The sequence below is a fragment of the Larimichthys crocea genome, chromosome X (assembly GCF_000972845.2).
Source record: "Larimichthys crocea isolate SSNF chromosome X, L_crocea_2.0, whole genome shotgun sequence".
Classification (NCBI taxonomy): Eukaryota; Metazoa; Chordata; class Actinopteri; family Sciaenidae; genus Larimichthys; species Larimichthys crocea.
This window is the reverse complement of record NC_040020.1, coordinates 20,354,139-20,372,787: the sequence shown is the minus strand read 5'-3', so window position 1 is coordinate 20,372,787 and position 18,649 is coordinate 20,354,139. Positions and strand designations below refer to the sequence as shown.

Here is an 18,649-nt window from a genome sequence, read left to right as displayed (position 1 = left end):
GGACTGTGGGGGTCCACTGAATGTGCTGAAGCCACGTCCACTCAAGGGAGCAGTCAAGAAGCAATTTTGAATCAATGAAACATGTCAGTGAAAATGACGTGACTAACTTTTAAACACTCTGAGTGAGATGAATTAATCTCTATCTCTCTGCTTGGGGTGCAGGGGAATGCTCAGGGTGGGCTCAGTGTGTCATTGAGCCACCCTTTAGGACCGCGCACAAAATCCTGGACTGAAAGCTGGTGAAAAACTGTTTTAACCCCTTACTGCACATTTCAATTATATATAGTTCGAAGTTTTTTCACGTTTTCAGCAATTATTTTCCAACATCTTTAATATATTTTGAAAGAAATCTCATATTTGCCTTTACACAGACTTTAAAGTCAGGCGATGTAACCATTGTAGCAAAAAGTAGTTATAACAAAATAATGTGAGAAGTACTGTAACGGTATTACAATTGGAGTCAACTGACTTACCCTTGAAACCCATTGGCTGTTGTCTGACAGAAATTTGACCTCTGGAGACAACAGCCAGTGTTTCTGGCCTTCCTGTGTAGCCAGTGGATATTCTGAAAATAGATAATAAGTATCTGGGCCGAGAGTTCCTCTGCAGTCTGATTAGGGACTTCATACAGAAGAATGACAAAAATGCCACATTTGTGCTAATCTCTATCAACAGATTAATTAAATTTTTAATGGATGGTAAGTGCTTTTTTAGGAGGAGGAGCTTAAGGTGCTGGAAATCAAACCAGCAAACCTCTGCTTACTAGATAAACTGCTCTATCTAAACTGCTCTATCTCAGCCACAAATAAAATAAATGCAGATAAACATAAAACAAATATAATATCATAGAGCTAAATCATTGTTAGATGATAGCCAATGGGTTCTGAGATTCCATTTGGAGCAATGCATTCTGCCTTTTTTGCTCTTCACACGGCCTGTTGGAGCCGAAGCCCACACAAACATGTTTGGTTAGTACTACTCAGAGTACAAATGGAAACCAGAAGCCAACATCTTGGCTCTGTGCTGACAGATTCTGCATTCATATACAAATACAGTTATCTGTTTTTAGAGATTACAGATATAGAGCAGTATCTACCTGAAATTTGCTAACCTTCTAGCTTACATTAGTCGTCATAAGCTACTGGTCACACCAGACCAGGAAAGGCTGTAGCAGAAATACCCCTAATTGTATTGATTTGAGCAAGAACTCAACTTTTAACTTTTGAAATAATGTCATATTTCTTCTCTCAAAAGTTATATAGTCTACATGTTCAACCTTAATGTGAGACTAAGAGCACACGTGCACTGCACAAGGTTCATAATTATGTTGTCTGCAAATGTTCTCAGTCATCCAGGTCATCTTTCTTTGAGAATAGTTGAATCTGGGTTAACTGAACTTGGTTGTAGATCCGTAAAGACATTTCACCTCTCATCCAAGAGGTTTCTTCAGTGGCCTGGGGCAGAAACTCACTATAGCCTTGGTGGGATCGTTAACCAGGCCATTGGTCAGAATCCAAGAAGCTCTTCATTTAACTGGGAATTGATTTGTTATAAGTACTTGACTAAACAGGTTACAAGTCTCCAGAAAAGATGACTGCACGAAATAAGCATATACAAAGGAAACGCATGTTATCTATAATAATATACGAAACAAATTATGGGAGATCAATACTTGCTGTTGATGCAATACTTGATGCTGTTAACCTGGAAGTGCAAGAAATGTCGTCACTGTACTGTACAGCTGAGTACATGGTGACACATACAAGATGTGTTAATTGAGATTTAGGTTAGAGATACTGTATGTGAGAGAGGAGTTTGAGTTCTTTGTATGAACTACTTGTTTAGCCTTGCTCCAGGGCCTATGCACCCATACTCCCAGTTCTAATGATACTCTGTAGGGTGCCCCGGGGTGCTGTGGAAAGTCCTAACAGTACAAGATGTTCACAGAAAGTACACAATCCAAGGAGCCGGTTCCACAGCATTGCATGACAAGGTTTGGTGGCCACCCTTGCAACGGTGTCACCTGCAGTATGTGAGGGTTGAAATAATTTGAAGTCAATGTCATGTGCAGCAACAGCATACAGCTGCTAGATATTGGACAAGTGGCACATGTTTATTTCAGCATTTGACAACGCAGACATAGTGTGAATCAAGTTGCCACAGCAAATAACATTTCCACCCATGTTAAATGTGCAGGGGCTGTGTTTTATGACTCCGCTCACAAAGATAAATAACACTACATCTGTAATTGAAACATCTTACAGATTCCAGCTACGCAGCAATGTGTGAAATGTGTCGTATCCAGGTTTTGTGGATCAACATCGGGCTACTTTGACTCGCTTGATTCACGTCAGATAGAAGTTAGGGCATTGAAGCAGCTCAGAGCAGTGCAGTGGCTGCACCCACTTGTTAATGTAATGTTTGAACGGTATACCATACAGGTCAGGTGAGGTAAATTCCTGGTGTGGGTAATGGTTAGCAAAATGCATTGTACAATAGGAAAATCATTAGCACTGATTATGAATTGTATAGAGTAGGAACTATATGCTAATTGCAAGCTTATTTTATACTCATAAGGCTGTTTTTTGATGTTAATATACTTTTTTTATGTAAATGATGTAATATGTGTATAAAACCAACCAACAAAACAAACGTGACTATTGAAAGCAAAATTTTATGTAAAGTTAGCTGGTCTGTTTCTTTGTGCATTATACTTAATGTGCTGACTATACTTAATTTAGCCAGTATATACAGTACATCACCAGTATGAATGCACTAAAAAAAGCTTCATATTGTATGTGAAGAGGCATTTGTTAAATAAAACAAAAGTGCATTTTCAGCATTTGCATTTTATATGCATAAATAAATCTTATTGGGGAGATTTACATAAAACGAACACTGTAAAGAGAGGCAGAATGTGTAATTTATGTGATGAATATCACATATTGTTTGGCTACAGTAAAATATGTTAGATGTCAACAATCAACAGAAATAAGCAGGTCTGTTTGCATAGTTACTTACATGCTTTGAGGATTTTAGTGGGAGTGAAACACACAGGATTTAAAAAGCTTAATGTGCTGTCTCCCTTTTTACTGAACAAATAAAATGTGTATTAGCTTAATGTATGATTAGACTGAATGGTTTCAGGTATCCAATTAGTTTTTTGGCCATTGCTGCACTAATGTTTGGGACAATGTTTCAAGCAACTCTTAATGTGTTTAACTAACCTTCCATAATTTAAAAGTGCTGGCAACTGGATTGCCAAACAGTATAAAGGATTTAGTTATTAGTATTACTGTTTCATAACTCTTTATTTTATCACACTGTTTCACAATCAGTATTTCATTCCAAGCATAAATGAATGCAAACATCAACATGCTTGACCTCATTCTCTCCGGTCATCACTTATCTAATCTTTCCCTTCATTTTTACTCTGCTCCTGTACTCACTGTCATGTCTATATCTTCCCCTGACTTTCAGGACGCCTGGGTCTGTGTCCATGCTGCCAGAGTTCTCGACAGTCTGCGGAGCGCCCCCTGGTGCTGAGGGAACTCCTCACACACGCGGTGCAAGATGGTGCTGGCAGCGTGCACACGCTCCATCTGGCTCTGCAGAAAACCTCCAATGGATTCGCTGGTGGACGAGGTTTGGTAGCTGCCCTCACACACCCCCTGCAGCTTTTTGGTCCGGCTCTGTAGAACCACGAGGTGGGCAAGGTTCTAGAGAGGGGTAATATAAAGAATGAGCATGGCTATGTTTTGTGCTTTCACAAGTTAGAAAATATACAACACTGGGTATAAAGAAGAACAAGAGTAAATATTTCTTGTATTCTTGGTGTGTGGGAGTGGTTTCATGAGTAGAAACTATGACGCAGATTGGTTTCAATTATAAACACTGTTACCACACCTCCATAAGTTACTGGCAGAAGACGAGGGTGGATATTTTAGTTCTGAATGCAGACTTGATTGACTGGTTATCATTTATTGATTGAATGTTGGTAGGTGAAGCAATGTATAGGAACAATAGTGACAGTGTATTTGTTTTAGGAAAATATACTTTTGTACTTTTTATGTGATTGTAGTACTTCAAATTTGTACTTCAGTACAGTACTTGAATAAGTTGTACATTCCATTCATGCACACAACATATGTAAAGACCAGTATATAAATACACACTGGCAACACACTTTTCAAAGCAGATTTGCAGTATGTTGTGGTAGTATGTGTTAATTTGTTGTAATGCAGTAAACAGAGTGTGCTCCTCACCCTGTCTTTGGTGTCCTGGAGATTCACAAACTCAGGGTCAAGGATGTAGCTGGTGCCGCAGAGTTCTAGCACCTGCTGCTTCTGCTGCGCAAGCCTGTCGCTCAGACTCTCCTGGTTCTCCTGTAGCTCCCTGATCACCTCCCCACACTCAACCACATGCTGATGACATACATACATGCAGGCATATAGGATAATTGTGCAACATGCTCCAGGCCCATGTGCAGATATGGAAAATCCACATCTCGTACCTTATGCGTGTCCTGGATCTTGCGCTGCAGGCCATGTGTGATGCGGTTCAGCTCACCCTTTGTCGTCTGTTTGTGGGTGCTCAGGACCATGGCCTCCCTGCGCAGGACGATGGTCTCCCTCCTCGCCACTGTTGCTTCGCTCTCTCTCAGCAGTCGCTCCTGCTGCTTCATCAGCTGGTTGAGTCGCACCTACACAGACACACACATGTTGAATGCACTCAAGACACATTCAAATAAATAAAATGAATGTACACACAATGAATAAATAAATGTACACACATCTATGTACAAAAAGCAAACAATAGATGACAATTCAAGATTACTGTACACTGTCTGATAAGGTGTAATCATATTGTGTGTTTACCTCCATACGATGTATTTCAGCCTTCATCATCTGGATGTCTCCCTGGCCCACCTCCGAGTCCACGGCTGAGCGAGTCTCTTTCACAAGCTGGGTCTTCTTCTCCCACAACATGATCTGCCGCCTATTGGCCACATGCACACAACAAGGGATAAATGTAAAAACCAATACTGAGTATGTGAAAAAATGGACTGAGATGAGCTGTCATTGACTAAAGTATTTCATTCCTATAGATATGTATTCATCATTGGAACAGTGACTGACTCTGCCTCCACCAGACTGTTGAGGAGTCTCTCTTTTTCCTCCTGGGTCTTCTCGTGTTTCATTTGCATCTCAATGGACTCCCGCTCAGCCTCCTGAACACAATACATCACATTTATCAATCGTTTACTAATAAAACAGTAAAAAAAGAACAAAGTTACAAATGAAGGAAATCATGCTGTGCCTTAAGTCTGTGAAGGAAGTCCGTCTCCATCAGTGTGTTCTCCTGCTTCAGCGCCAGGCTGAGCTGTGCGTCCTTGCTCAGCCGGGTGTTGAGCTTCAGCAGGTCTCCTTGCAGCATCTTTGCATTCTTCTCCAGCTCTGTTGCCTCACGGTGCTCTACTTCAATATGACCTAGAGGGATTGGAGTTGGTTTGATGGCAGCTCGAGCACAGGGGATGTTTCACTATGTGTAAATGGTTTTACACTAACATCAGGTTATTTAAAGTAGTGCTTACAACTTATTGACATCTGACTGACTGTGTGCCTATTTGTGCACGTGTCCATCTTTATAACTATATTACGTACTGTCCAAGCGTATTTTCTTCTGCCGCATAGCTGTGTACTCTGTCTGCAGTTTGAACATGTCCTTGCTGTTGGCTTCTATCTCCTGGGTCAGTCCTACTAGAGTCCCCTGCCGTTTCATCCAGAGCTGCTTGTCACTCCTGATATCCGCTGCCAACTCCTGATTCTGATCAACCATCGCCTCTATCTTTATTTGCAGAGGACTCAGATCCTCATGCTGGGAATGGAGACACACAAATCACAAAAGCAGCAAGTGTTTTATTTTGATTTTTCTAAGATGGTTTCTATTGAATTTATATTCCACATAAACAACAGACAACCAGGAATTTCTGCTTCCCGGTCTCTCACCCCAGTGCTGGCTGCGATTTCATAGATCTTTTTATTATAGTTGGCGATGGTGGCCTGCTTCTGCCCGATGAGTGTGACGAAGGAAGAAACCTTAGCCTCGCTGGATGTCAGTAACTTATTGTACTTTGTGAACTCCTCATCTAGGGCCTCCTGGGTGAGGGCCAGGCTGTCCAGATGTTGGCTGAGCTCGCTGCTCTCCAGTCCCACTATTTTTACATCGTTCTCCAGCTGCCACAACTGAGAGATCTAAAGGGGAGGGAGAGACGATGAGCAGGACAAAACTGTATATATATATATATATCCTTAGCATAGTTGTACGTGTGTTGTCTGTGCTGTTTTTTTAATGCTCTTATACTCTTGCTCTTTTTGCATTTTTTTGCATCCTTCATCGATCTCCATGGTATGTTACATAATGGTGTGTTAAATGGGCAGTTAAGTTCAGTTTACTTGTCACCAGAATATAGCAGCCTATAAAACAGTTGCATAATGTCTCATTAAAAAATAACCCTGGTGATTTCTCAAATTGAAACAGAAGGCTGAGTAATAAACTGTTTTTTTTAATTTAATCCACACTAGGGACTAAAAGTACTTCTTTAAATAACCTAGTACGAAACTGTATGCCTCAAAGTATACTTAATGTATTAAATAATATGATCGTATTAATGAGTATAATTAAAACATAATCGCTTGTGTGTATATGAAAGGACTCAAAGGGACTTTGATGGACAGATCTTTGCTGTCAGTGCCCTTTTTGAAACTTCAAATCCCATCTTTACCTTCTCCTTCTTGAGTGTGGCGATTTTGCTGGTGAGCCTTTGGGAGTATTTAGCGGCTTTGTTGTGGGTGAGCTTCTGCTGCATGTGGGTCATGATCTTGTCCTCCAGCTCCAGACGCACAGCACTTTCCTTCTCAAACTGCCTCCTCTGATCGCTCATTTCAGCCTGGTGGGTGCTGCTTTCCTAGAACAATGGAGGGAAAGAATTGGAGGGTGCATACCTCTCTGGATAAATTAGGTGCAGAGCTGTCAAAACAGAAGCCTTAGTCCTCTGGCTACCTTGGAGAGCCTGGCGAGAGTGCGCTCTGTCTCCCTCAGAGTGCGGAGGCAGGTGCTATAGTGGGCCTGCAGAGCCTCTTGCTGAGCCTGCTTCTGACTGATCAGCTTTTTGGAGGTGGCACCGTCCATCTGGGACCAGTTCAGCTGCATAGTTAGGGTCTCATTTTTCTCTTGCTCTTCAGCAGTGGATCTCTTGTAGCCTTCAATCTCTCTGTCCAGCAAGATCACCTGATGATCGACAGTACTGAGGTACACAGAGACAACAGTAAAGAATCAGTGGATGCATGCTTTCATTTTTGTTACTTTAACTCTCAGGTTATTAGTGTGTCTTACACATACTGTGTTTGCTGCATATTTTCTACACACATCTGCATATGTTCAAATGCATATCATAGAGGAAACCAATGATCTGTCACTGTAGAGAGAGACCATCTTTAAGATGTTGTTCATGAAGCATGTCTCCAGCAGAGTTAGTTATTTGTACATTTGGTATGCATTAACCCATTTAAAAGATTAATAGCATTTTAACATTCGGCCTCTCCTTGTGCTCACTCTCACCGCACAGCCTCCTGCATCGCGCCGAAGGCCTCATCTCGTCTCCTCATTCCCACCAGGCTGCTGCTCCACTGCTGCAGCAGCTGTTTGCGTGCCATTACCAGAGACTCCATTTCCATCTCAGCCTACACAGAGACACAAAAATGAGTAGACTTGTGTTGTGCCTGTTGTTGTAGAGATAATTCACAGACTGTCAGACAATATGAGAATGTAGAATGCATAGTATATGTTTTCATGTTTTTTCTTATAATTAGTTAAGTTAATCTCATTTATGGCTTTAGATTCTTCAGGGATTCCCCTAGGCTGTCCTATCACATCCAAATAAACATGTGGCTCTGCAGAATAAGATCTTTTGGATCGAACTATTTTCTGGGGTACCTCCTCTATTTTAAGGATGTCACTAACTCCTTTATACACTACTCGTATGGGCACTTTCATCCTCACCAGGGTGCAAAGGCCAATCCACCTGGGAGGGAGTGTGTTACGTAAAATATCTTCTCCACACATCCAATAACTGTCAGCTACAGCGGTTGTTTGTTCAGCTAAAATTTGGATACTAGGCACTGTCATGGTTATATTCAGACACGTCTGATCTACTGGTCCTGGGTTTTCATACCATACAGGGGTTGTAGGGAAAGCCGGAGTTACATTAGCATGTGGAAACCACAACAATACCCAAGTTACTTTACAATCTACAGTAGTGTTACCTACACTGATTCCATCCCAGTTTCTACTGTTATCAGCGAAGCCTCCACTAGCAAAGCATTCATAGTCAGCTGTGTTATCTATTTTATAGTCTGTAGGGGGCTCCTTCTGAGAAGTTAACAGGTTGAATTCAGCACATTAGTGACTAGTTGTAACTGTGTGTGACTTATAGGGCTATCAAATCCAGTCAATACTGTACTGTCTTTTTTAATTATTGATAGCATTAATAAGAAATTTGATTTTTTTTTACTAATCAATATCTTTACATTAACAATGGATTAAATGATTATGTGTAATGTTAAAGGTGCCACTTATAGTGATAAATTCACTGATAGGTTTCCGTAATTTTAGCATCTTTTAGCTTATTGTTTTGGTTTTCCAGATCCAGGTCTGCTGGACTGAATGTATGCTACCTGCAGCTAATAAGCCAGATACTGTATGTCAAATTGAGCTAAAAAGAGAGTGAATATTGGCATGCTAATGTTGCTCTGTATCCAACTGATATGTAAATAGACTGTTTGGTAACAGCCAAGCCAACTTCATGAGGTGAAAAATAATACTTGTTTGGTGATTAAAGGTATATACTGTTTTGTTCCCTTATATAGTTACCTCAGAGAGAGCCTCTTTGGCTGCCTGTGTCTCCTCTCCTTGGGCACTGGCCTGGGCTTCATACATAGCTATCTGCTCTGTCAGCCTCTCCATGTCCTTTGTCAGGCGCTCTACATACAAATCCTGATGACACATGAGTATTTTCAATTGATAACAGTCAATTCATCAATGATAACGCCTAATACAATCAAAACATTTTGTTTTTAATCAGACTGTCCACCTGCTTCAATTTCTGCTCTTCGGCCTGGCTCTTCTCAGCTCCCACTTTGCGTCTGGTGTTTCTCATGACTTTGACATTAGAGCGCAGATCTTCACTGACTCCTTGTGTAGAGTTGAGATGCTCCATTAGGTTGTCTATTTCTGCCTGCAGCTTGGACACTATAGAGGAGATACACAGGAGTTAAAATTAATACAATGCCCCAGACCACAAAAAGAACTAAGCAAGACCACAAAATGGCAACTCAGTCTCACCATTGGCTTTGGCTCTGCTGTCCTGGCTGGTAACTCTGGAAAAGTGGCCCTTCATTGCCTCTAGCTGATCCTGTGTCTGCTGATGTTTGGCTTCAACCTCTGCCTTGGAATGATGAAGGCCCTCCAGCTTGGTCTGGAGCCTGGCCAGCTGTTCCTGAATCCTGAACATGTCAATATTTACCTGCTGCATGTGGTTGGTATCTGCTTTTTCCAGTGCCAACTAGGGCAGTGGGAGAGAGAGCACAGAAGAATGAGAAAACAAAGTAACAAGAGTCGATCATTTTATCAAACTCTTGACACCATAAAAAAAAGAACAAACTGAATTTCTATACAGATCAACAGCACCATCTTCTGGACATATTGAGACCCTATAGATTTAAAGTGAGGGATCTTTTTTAGTATTTTTGGGGGCATTTTCACCTTTCTTTGAAAGTGAAGGTGAAGGCAGGAAGTAATCAACCCTGCTGCGCTGCAATAAGGACTCAGCCTCGGTACATTAGGCACACACTACAAGGTGAGCTACACATGAACTACATGTTATGTCTATGTGAGTACTAATAGAGCAAAGATTGTTAAGGACAGAAAGAAGTGAAAATGTTGTTGACCAACCTTTTCCTGCAGTCCCATGTTGATCCTCTCTAGCTGTTTGCTGAGCTGGTTGTTTAGAGCAGCTTGCTGTCTTCTGACCAGGGGCTGCAGAGAGATTAAACATGGCATCAGTGTCAATAAACCCACTGTGGTACAGATGTTTATGACTAGAAGCAAATTCATCTCAGCATTAACATAGCTTGCCTAGCTAAGGGTTACAAGTGCACCTAATTCACTAATATACTCAAGGCACAGATAACACATTGATACCATTATTCTCTCTGAAGAATTGTGAAGCAAAATCTAGTTATTGGATTAACACTGATTGCATAAAAATTGAAGGAGAATCAGACATGTTCAGAGTCAAGAAGAATGAACTCCTCCTCCTCCTCCTCCTCCTCTGGCAGTGGCTCCTGATCCTCCATGTCTTCTGATGTGTTAAGGTTTGAGAAGTGAGGTATCAACATCAGCTGAGTAACATTTTCTTGCTCTGAAACAGAAAATAAAACACATTCTTTAATCAATTACCAAATTCAAATGTGAAAGATATTGTGGAGTTTGGTCTTGTTTGAGTTGTCCCGTTGGATCTTCAAGATGGACATATTTGTATCTTCATCCATATATGGACCTACACTTTTGTTACCATGTTATTCTCTTTGTTCATTGGGAATTGTAGTTCCTCTATTGTTGATGAAGATACTGTAATCTTAGGCACAGTATTCAATCTAAATTAAGATAGTAACAAACCTTTGAACTAGGGGATCCTAAGCAAACTAGTAAGAAATTAGCTGTTGCACTGCATTCAGTTTGCCCTGATTTCTGAGCTCCCAATTCAATTATCCTATATGATAAATGATATTGTATTAAACTGTGAGATGTTCGGGCGGCATGGTGATACAGTGTTTAGCATTGTGGAACTGTTCTCCCTGTGTTTGTGTGGGTTCTCTCCGGGTACTGCGGCTTCCTCCCACAGTCCAAAGACATGCAGTTAATAGGTTCATGCACAAAGATGAAAGAATGAACGTGAATGCTTGAATGATGTTTGTCTCTATGTGTCAATTCTGTGATGAACTGGCTACTTGCATACCCTGCCTATCGCAGTCAGCTGGGATGGCCCCCAGTGACCCTGATAAGGATTATGGATGGGAAGGATGTGATATGCTCTGTCATACCGTGTCGCTTTGTGCTGACTTGCAAATCTAAAACAGGGCTAGTGTGCACCTGACCTGAATTTATGGCTGCAGGGGAGTATTCATTTGCACCAGCGTGGTCAGGGTGAAGCTGACGGGTAGGGGCATCGGACTGATCCTGTGAGCCATGCTGGGACAAAGTGACAAAACATGTATACATTTAGACGGCATATAGTGTTAGATGTCCACATGTTAGACTTTTACAGGAGATAACGATTGTATGCAAGGACAACATCACAGCACCAAGATAAAAGATGAAATAAATATACCCATGTCTCCATAAGGAGCCGATAAAGGAGCAAAAAGTGAAAAACGAGACACTAAAGTGCTTTATTCCTCAGATCACATACCTCTTGAGCAGGTGGGACAGTGGCTCCACACTCCTCCGCTGCTTCGTCTCTCCCCTCTGGACCGACGCTCTCCTCCCGTCCCTCCTCCCCGCCCCGCTCACCTCCAGCACTCTGCATTGGACCTGTGATGACGGACAAGTGGTCTGAAGATAGTGAACGTCGTGTTAGCGAACTTTCAGCACGTCGTTTCACGTCTCTAACTAATATTTAAGTAACAAATATATAATATGCATTTCTATTCTATTTCCATTTTTTTCCACTTGAATTGAAGGTGAATCTTCTCAAAACAAGTAGCTCGAAAGCCAGCACTAACGCTAACATCACTGGCGTCTTGTAACTTAGCCATGGACCAGTTCACGTCACTTAACGACGGCGTAACGGCCAGTGGAGCACAGAGAGGTCGAGGAAAACCTTAACCCACAGCTAACCTTAGATATTAAACACATAAGATACATAGAGGGTATAACTAAATGAAATAATACCCATAACTTACATTAATCTTGTCAACACTCGGCTACAGCTTTAATTACTTACCGCCGGTGCACTATCACTGACAAACAAGCGCACTGACGTTGCTAGGCAACTCAAACTTCCGTTTGTCATGGCAGACCGGATGCAGGGCAGCTTGTCGAAGTACAAGCCAAGAAGTGTGTGTTTAGGTGAAATGTGTGTGCAGAACTAAAGGACAGGGGCAATATATAATTGAAAGTTTCTGTTTTTATATAGAAATATACCTCTTATTAGCTAATAGACGTTTTTTTCACTGCAGCCACTTTGGCATGACATAATAGGCTAAACGCAGGTGTAAGCAATGATACTAATTAAGGCTGAGTTCCATTCAGGTCAAACAGGGTCGGGGTGCTGCTGTTGTACTTGTTGTTGGCTCACTGGAGTCTTTGCTGCAATAAATGGAACCTACCTTAATTAGTATTATTGGAAACACCTGTGTTGACCCTATTGTTCATGTCAAAATTATATGTGTTGTGTTATACCTAACTACCTAGCACTATATCAATACATTGTCCAATATTACATAATAGCGTAACACTGAAAGGCGCCATTCTGTTGCCAAATGAATACTTACTTTTGAACACACTAGAAAAGGCTTTGTTACAATCTGGAGCAAATCAAATCAGAAGGAATTCAGAATGCATAATATAAAGCAAAAAAAAAAAAAAAAGAGAAGTCCTTCATCAACAGAAATTTATTTTGCTCTATAAATAAGGCAGATACACATAATCACTGAATTTGGCTTTAAAATGATGATAATTTTAAAAAGTCATTAATAATTTACAGATACAAATCATGGCATATCTTCATATATCCTCAAAATCTCATTTCATTCTGTTTATTCCAAAGAAGTACACAAAAAAATACAACCATAACCCACCTCATGTAGTCATTCAAAAACAAATACTTAACAAGGAACCAAGGCATAAAGGGAAAGACAATCATACAGAAAACAATCCATTTCATATTACTGTGCTTTAGTATCCTAATAAGAAGAACTCCTGTAAACAATGTTAATGCAGATATTGTAGCACAATTGTAAATATTACCTCACCACACTGTATCAATACAGGATGTGTACCTTTAAGCAGAGAGATCTGGCACTGTAGGCCTAATCAAAAAGGACTTTGGTTAAAATTAGAAACATGACACAGTTAAAAAGGTATTTTCTGAAAGGGAAACTGTGGATAAGGCTTTACATTCTTGGCAATAGATGCTCTACTGTACAGTACGTACCATGACTTCATCCAATTGTGTACATACAGCATGGCGGCGAGTCTTTTTAAAGCACTGTCATATATCAAAGTTGGTCATTTAAATTCACTTCCAACAATATCATCATCTTCATCTTTATAAACATTAACACAGTTAAGTATAAATGATGTATAGATAAACAGGTTACACCACCTGGTACGCCATAAACGAACGATTGAATGACACACAAAAAAAGAAAAAAGATATGCAAGATAAGATAGTGTTTATCAGAAGAAAAAAACAAAAAGAAAACCTTCACTTGCATTTGTGCAATAATTTGCATACCACGGTCAAAATGTGACTGGGCAAAAACTGTTGTCATACAATAACAATAGGAACAAAATACTATCCATACATACATTCAACAGATGTGTTAGAGGCCTCGCACTCCGCATTAGACATACATTTTTATATATCTATACAAGATCGTACTATAGCCTATGTAGCGTTTCTATCATTGCACTTATTGGGTTGTGTATTTGTCATTAGTATGGAATAGACATAGTGAATGACACTTTTCCTAAATAATGCATGTCTGCTCCTAAGAATTATTTCCATATAGACATGGGTAAGGGCATCATTGGCATAAAAAAAAAGATCTTGGCAAATGAAGGGAGGTGTTTAGGGTGTGGTCACAGCACAAATGAATACTGTCAACTGTTAACACCTGATCAAAAACTGCTGACATAAAGCCACTTTAAGGTTTAATGTTATAGTACATTAACCTAACATCAAGTATCTGAATTTTTCCAGTACACTTCTTAAACCTGCTTACACTTTATTTCTCCACAACAGAAATGACAACTCTCCATCACACTCTAACCATTCAATATGAAATACCCCTAATATCACCATACATTATATTGTAAATCTCCACTTACTGTTAGAATGTTTGTAGAATAAAGGGGCTACTACCATACTCCATCTCGCTCTCTAGCCTTAGCAGAAACATGTAATCTGCAGTCTGTAAGGTATCTGGTGAATGCTTTCACATCAAAGGATATCATATGACATTATGTTTTTGTATACCCCCATATATTCGCCTCATTAACTTAAAGCAACCCCAATTCGGAGCCATATCTCTTCACATATCAGTACCTATTCAATAGGTCTTTACCGTCATATAAATCCTTCAAAAGACAATTTTCTTCAGGCAAGATAAATACTACTGAACACAGCAGCAAGCAACAGTTTATCTTTAGTGTTTCCATGCGTGACTCTACCTCATTCCTTTAAAATTCAGGTTGTCTCCTGTACGGTAAGTGAGAAACCCACTCACTACGGGAATGTATTTCTATGACAGTAGAGTCTGACTTATTGACTTTGGCTCCAGTTCCCATTTTGAGACATCATAAGCTCTAGGAAATACTGTAAACAATCTTTATGGCTGGCTGGTGCTGTCCCTGTCTGGCTGGGGAGGCTCTGGGTCCACTGCAGGGCAAACTAAGGGTCCGCCAGCTGTGCGTGGGTCCATGGCAGAATGCATGATAGTCAGCCACACATCATCCATGTTTGGCATTACAAAGATTTTCTAAAAGAGGAGAGAGAATGATAGATAAACAGTGAGTGGTCATTATCAATTTTTAGTATTCTTGACACATTTTTGACATTTTGAGCTTGTAATATTGTTGAATTAAGAACTGAATATGATTTATCCTTTGGATGTATGATGGCACGCTCATACCAGCAAAATTATGGACGAAATGCAATTATATTCAATGGAACTGCTGCAGAGGAACACATGGTGAGGTCAGCCTAAGCTTTGTCTTCTGTCTTTAAGTGTGTTACGTTGATTATGCATGTCTCATGCAGTTTGTCATTAAATTTAAAAAAAAGAAACAGCTTCAACAAACTTCCTTAATGTGTCTAGGCACCATGTCTCCAATTACAGAATCTAAAAAATAGAAATGTTATATACAATACCTGGAATTCCTGGTCCAGTTTTTTCTCTATCCAGTCTGTAACATGAGCCAGAGTGACTTCTCTTTCTCCCAGTTTAGGTCGTGCCTTCAGTTCCAGGTGAGGTGGTGTCCTAAAGCCATACCTGCAACAGGAAAGGTTAAAACCATCAATGATTTACTTAAACACACCATTTAAAATTGGCAAATGGCATCACAATGTAGCAAAGCAGTGTGTTATCACCACCAGCAGAGGGCAGTCATGTATTGAACAAAGTGATACATTTGATGTAAAACATGCAGTTGCAGGGTAGAATAAATAAGTACAGATATCTTTATCTTTATTTGTCACATGAATGATCCAACATTTAGAAACAGTATGTGCCTTTTAGGTAAGTTATTGCTGACACAAGACAGGAAACTGGCTAATTACGGGTCATCTGTCACTATCAACAGTTTGCCATTTCTAAAGATGTAATTGTTTGCCACTCTGACAGACATTCATTTTGCACAGCATTTCACCCTTTACAGAGAAGAAAAACAACACTTCCTTCACGTACCATATCCTGTCAGTGGGCGGAGGGGGTATGTTGACAGCCAGTGTTCCTCGGAGCTCCTGCAACTCCACTGTGAGCAGAAGGGGTGTGTTAGACACTTCCTCCATCTTCTTTTTGATGAACTCTGTTTCCGTGGCCTTCTGGAAGTATTTGGATTTGGTGATCTTGTCCACGAAGCGCATGATCTTGCTGGGTTTATGTCCTCCAGCCCAACTTTATTCAATAAAAAAAGAGTGTTAGGGTTTAAATCACATACCAAACTTAGTCTAGATGTACTTCCATCTAATAATATCATTTTTTATTTTATTTTATCTGACCAAGTAATGGATTATGTTGTCAGGAGAGTGAAGTGATTCAATAATGAATTCCTAGCCATGCCTGCCAACATATTATTGGCAGATAGTTTTCACTGTGAGGCCTTCCCTACCATGCTCACAACATGAAAAACTGTTGTCTCCACCTTTTTCTCAAAGCATTACTATATCCTTTTCTAAATTAAACACAGGTAATATATATATATATAAACTCATTCTCACCCCTCTGCTCCAGCTGAGTCATTTGAAAGCTCTGAGGAGTCTTCTTCATCTGATGAGCCTGCGCTGGATGACTCCTCATCACTATCAGCCAGGCAGTAAGTCCGTGGCCTGTATCTGGACACACATAAACAAACGCATGAGTTACAGTGAATACACAAGGACAAACGCTCTCACACACACACACACACACACACACACACACACACACACTCCTGCATGCATGCACTAACACATGCAAATGATTCTGTGATCCAAAAATGATAAATTCACAAATGAGGTGGGAGATGTGAGTGAGTGTGCATGACTGCTCACATGAACACCATCACTAAACCTCTGGAAACATCATCGCTTTGAGACAGAATTCAATAAGTTACCCTAAAAAAACAAAACTGCTTCTCAGTCTGTCTTCTGCAGTGTTCTTACCATTGTGACCTTTCAGATGTTGTCTGGTGTGAAACTGAATCTAAACTTGTTTGTTTATGAGATCTGGCAGAAATAAGCTCACTTCTCTTTTACTGGCAAACGGTCTAGACCTCAGAGGTACATACAGTACACGCACACTGTATTTTATGGATGCACCAATCCAACACGGTGGATTGGTAATGGCACAGACACTGACCATATTAAGTGGATCGGGTATCAGTACAGTTTCATGGTAAATGTCATTACAAAGCTCAGTGTGTCAGCTATCAGTTACATTCATTTAGCCAGTGACTCAGTTTTAGCGCCACAGTATTATTCAGTAGAATAACATACACTGAGATGTTGTTGTTGGGTTAGAAAGTTTGATCCGTGCATCTCTACCATCTTTACCCTGAAATATGTTCTGTTCCTCTCTATTGCTAAGATTGGACTTGGGGAGGCAAAAACAACCAGAAACAATGATGAGCTGAACACACTAAGAAATTAATAATTGATGAGATGAAGCACAGGGTGGTAAGATGAAATGAGCCAACCCCCAAAACTATAGACGCACAAAAGTAGAGAATGAGAGGCAAGCAGGAGAAATCATTATTAAGTCAAGCAGCACTCACCAAGAGCAGAAATACATCCAATTAGCAGCCGCAAAAAGGCAGAATCCAGAGAGCAGAGAAAAGAAAGGAGAAGATATAAAATATAGCAAAGATACAGAGCACTGAGTGCGAGCCAGACACAGTGTGGGACCTGACAAAGATTCAAATTATTTTAGAAGTCTTGTAGTACTGTTTGAAGGTCTCGGAATCAGAAACGCATATATATATATATATATAATATATATAGATATATATATATATATATATATATATATATATATATAATATATATATATATTTATATATATTTATTTCTTTTTTTTAATAATGTATTAGTTATTTATTTATTTTATTTATATTATTTTTTACACTGTCTGTCTCAGTTTCAGACAAAGAATTATTTACTACCACCATTACAGTGATTAAATGTAAAACTGCCTACTTTACAAGCAACCAGTAACTTCACTAATTTGTAATAAAATGTGCCACTTAAGGTGCAATCTGCAAAACAGTACCCACAGGAAAACAACAAGAAAGTATGTTAATTTTGTCATGCAACGCTTACTGAGATGGCTGGGACCTAGAAACTGCACTTAGAAAGGAAGCACTGTAAAGATAGTCAGCAAAGCTAGTCTTGTCTGTGTACAATGTGTTCTTGGTTATGACTTAGTCTCGGCTTAGGTAGTCTTGACAACAGTGCTGATTTTTAGGTTGCGTAGTGGGGAAAAAACATTTCTAAAAATGTGTATGATGCCATTTTACTGTCTTACCCATCTTTGCCAAATTCCCCTAAGCGCACACTCTCTCCCTCCTTGCCCAGGCGAATGAGATTCATCTTTGTTTCCAGGGTCATCAGGAAGGAACCACTGTAGGAGATTTCTAGGTCAAACCACAGACCTACAGAGAAACACAGTGGTTATTAGAAATGTTGATCTGAGAGAACATGTAGGAAGTGAAACTGAAAATTTGGAGATATAAGATAAATATGCAGTAAAACAGGTACTCCATTGTCATAGCAATGATGAGCACTGGTTCATAAATATGTTATCTTAAATATCATTGTATTGTCCGACCATATATACAATGGATAGTTAAAAGAAACAGACACAGAGAGTACTTCAGGCCATCGTCCTTCTCCCTGCCTGCTATATTTCTCTGCCTTTATCTCACTCCTTTGTTTCCACACTTCTCATATTCTTCCCTCACTGTCTCGTCCTTTCTGTAGCACCACTCTCCCCCACCCCCCGAGCATCACAGAAGCGGGGGGACCCCGACAGATTTTGTTTTCTTGATCTCTCCGCTTTGACTTGCTTTGACTCAGTGAAAAACTTGGTGAAGGAAAAGGGGAGGG

At 40.1% G+C, this 18,649-nt stretch overlaps 2 protein-coding genes across 4 annotated transcripts in view; both read right to left on the bottom strand.

Moving 5' to 3' along the window:
- Positions 1–3,292: 3,292 nt before the first annotated feature.
- Positions 3,293–12,181, bottom strand: ccdc40 (coiled-coil domain 40 molecular ruler complex subunit). 2 transcript variants are annotated; one of them, XM_010734130.3, is made up of 19 exons: positions 12,065–12,181; positions 11,531–11,673; positions 11,217–11,310; positions 10,344–10,480; positions 10,012–10,095; positions 9,403–9,622; positions 9,152–9,309; positions 8,932–9,054; positions 7,621–7,742; positions 7,063–7,306; positions 6,785–6,967; positions 6,009–6,254; positions 5,664–5,877; positions 5,320–5,489; positions 5,139–5,230; positions 4,878–4,998; positions 4,514–4,702; positions 4,266–4,424; positions 3,293–3,719 (listed from the first exon to the last, which is right to left on the bottom strand). In XM_010734130.3, the coding sequence occupies exons 2-19, from the start codon at positions 11,645–11,647 to the stop codon at positions 3,477–3,479; spliced, it is 2,916 nt and encodes a 971-aa protein (XP_010732432.3). In that variant the 5' UTR covers positions 11,648–11,673; positions 12,065–12,181; the 3' UTR covers positions 3,293–3,476. The 2 variants fall into 2 exon arrangements, with proteins under 2 accessions (XP_010732432.3, XP_027138904.1); XM_027283103.1 differs by having other exon boundaries at positions 11,531–11,652; positions 12,065–12,161.
- Positions 12,182–12,719: 538 nt separating this feature from the next.
- LOC104921557 (testis-expressed protein 2) overlaps positions 12,720–18,649 on the bottom strand; it is a 29,698-nt gene continuing 23,768 nt past the window's right edge. Inside the window, exons 9-13 of one of the 2 annotated variants that reach the window (XM_019273897.2) lie at positions 18,069–18,195; positions 16,286–16,399; positions 15,753–15,962; positions 15,218–15,338; positions 12,720–14,825 (exon numbers count right to left, since the gene is read on the bottom strand). In XM_019273897.2, coding sequence (XP_019129442.1) covers positions 14,676–14,825; positions 15,218–15,338; positions 15,753–15,962; positions 16,286–16,399; positions 18,069–18,195 — 722 coding nt within the window. In that variant the 3' untranslated portion in view covers positions 12,720–14,675. The remainder of the gene's footprint in view (positions 14,826–15,217; positions 15,339–15,752; positions 15,963–16,285; positions 16,400–18,068; positions 18,196–18,649) is intronic. The other variant, XM_019273898.2, reaches the window with a different exon arrangement.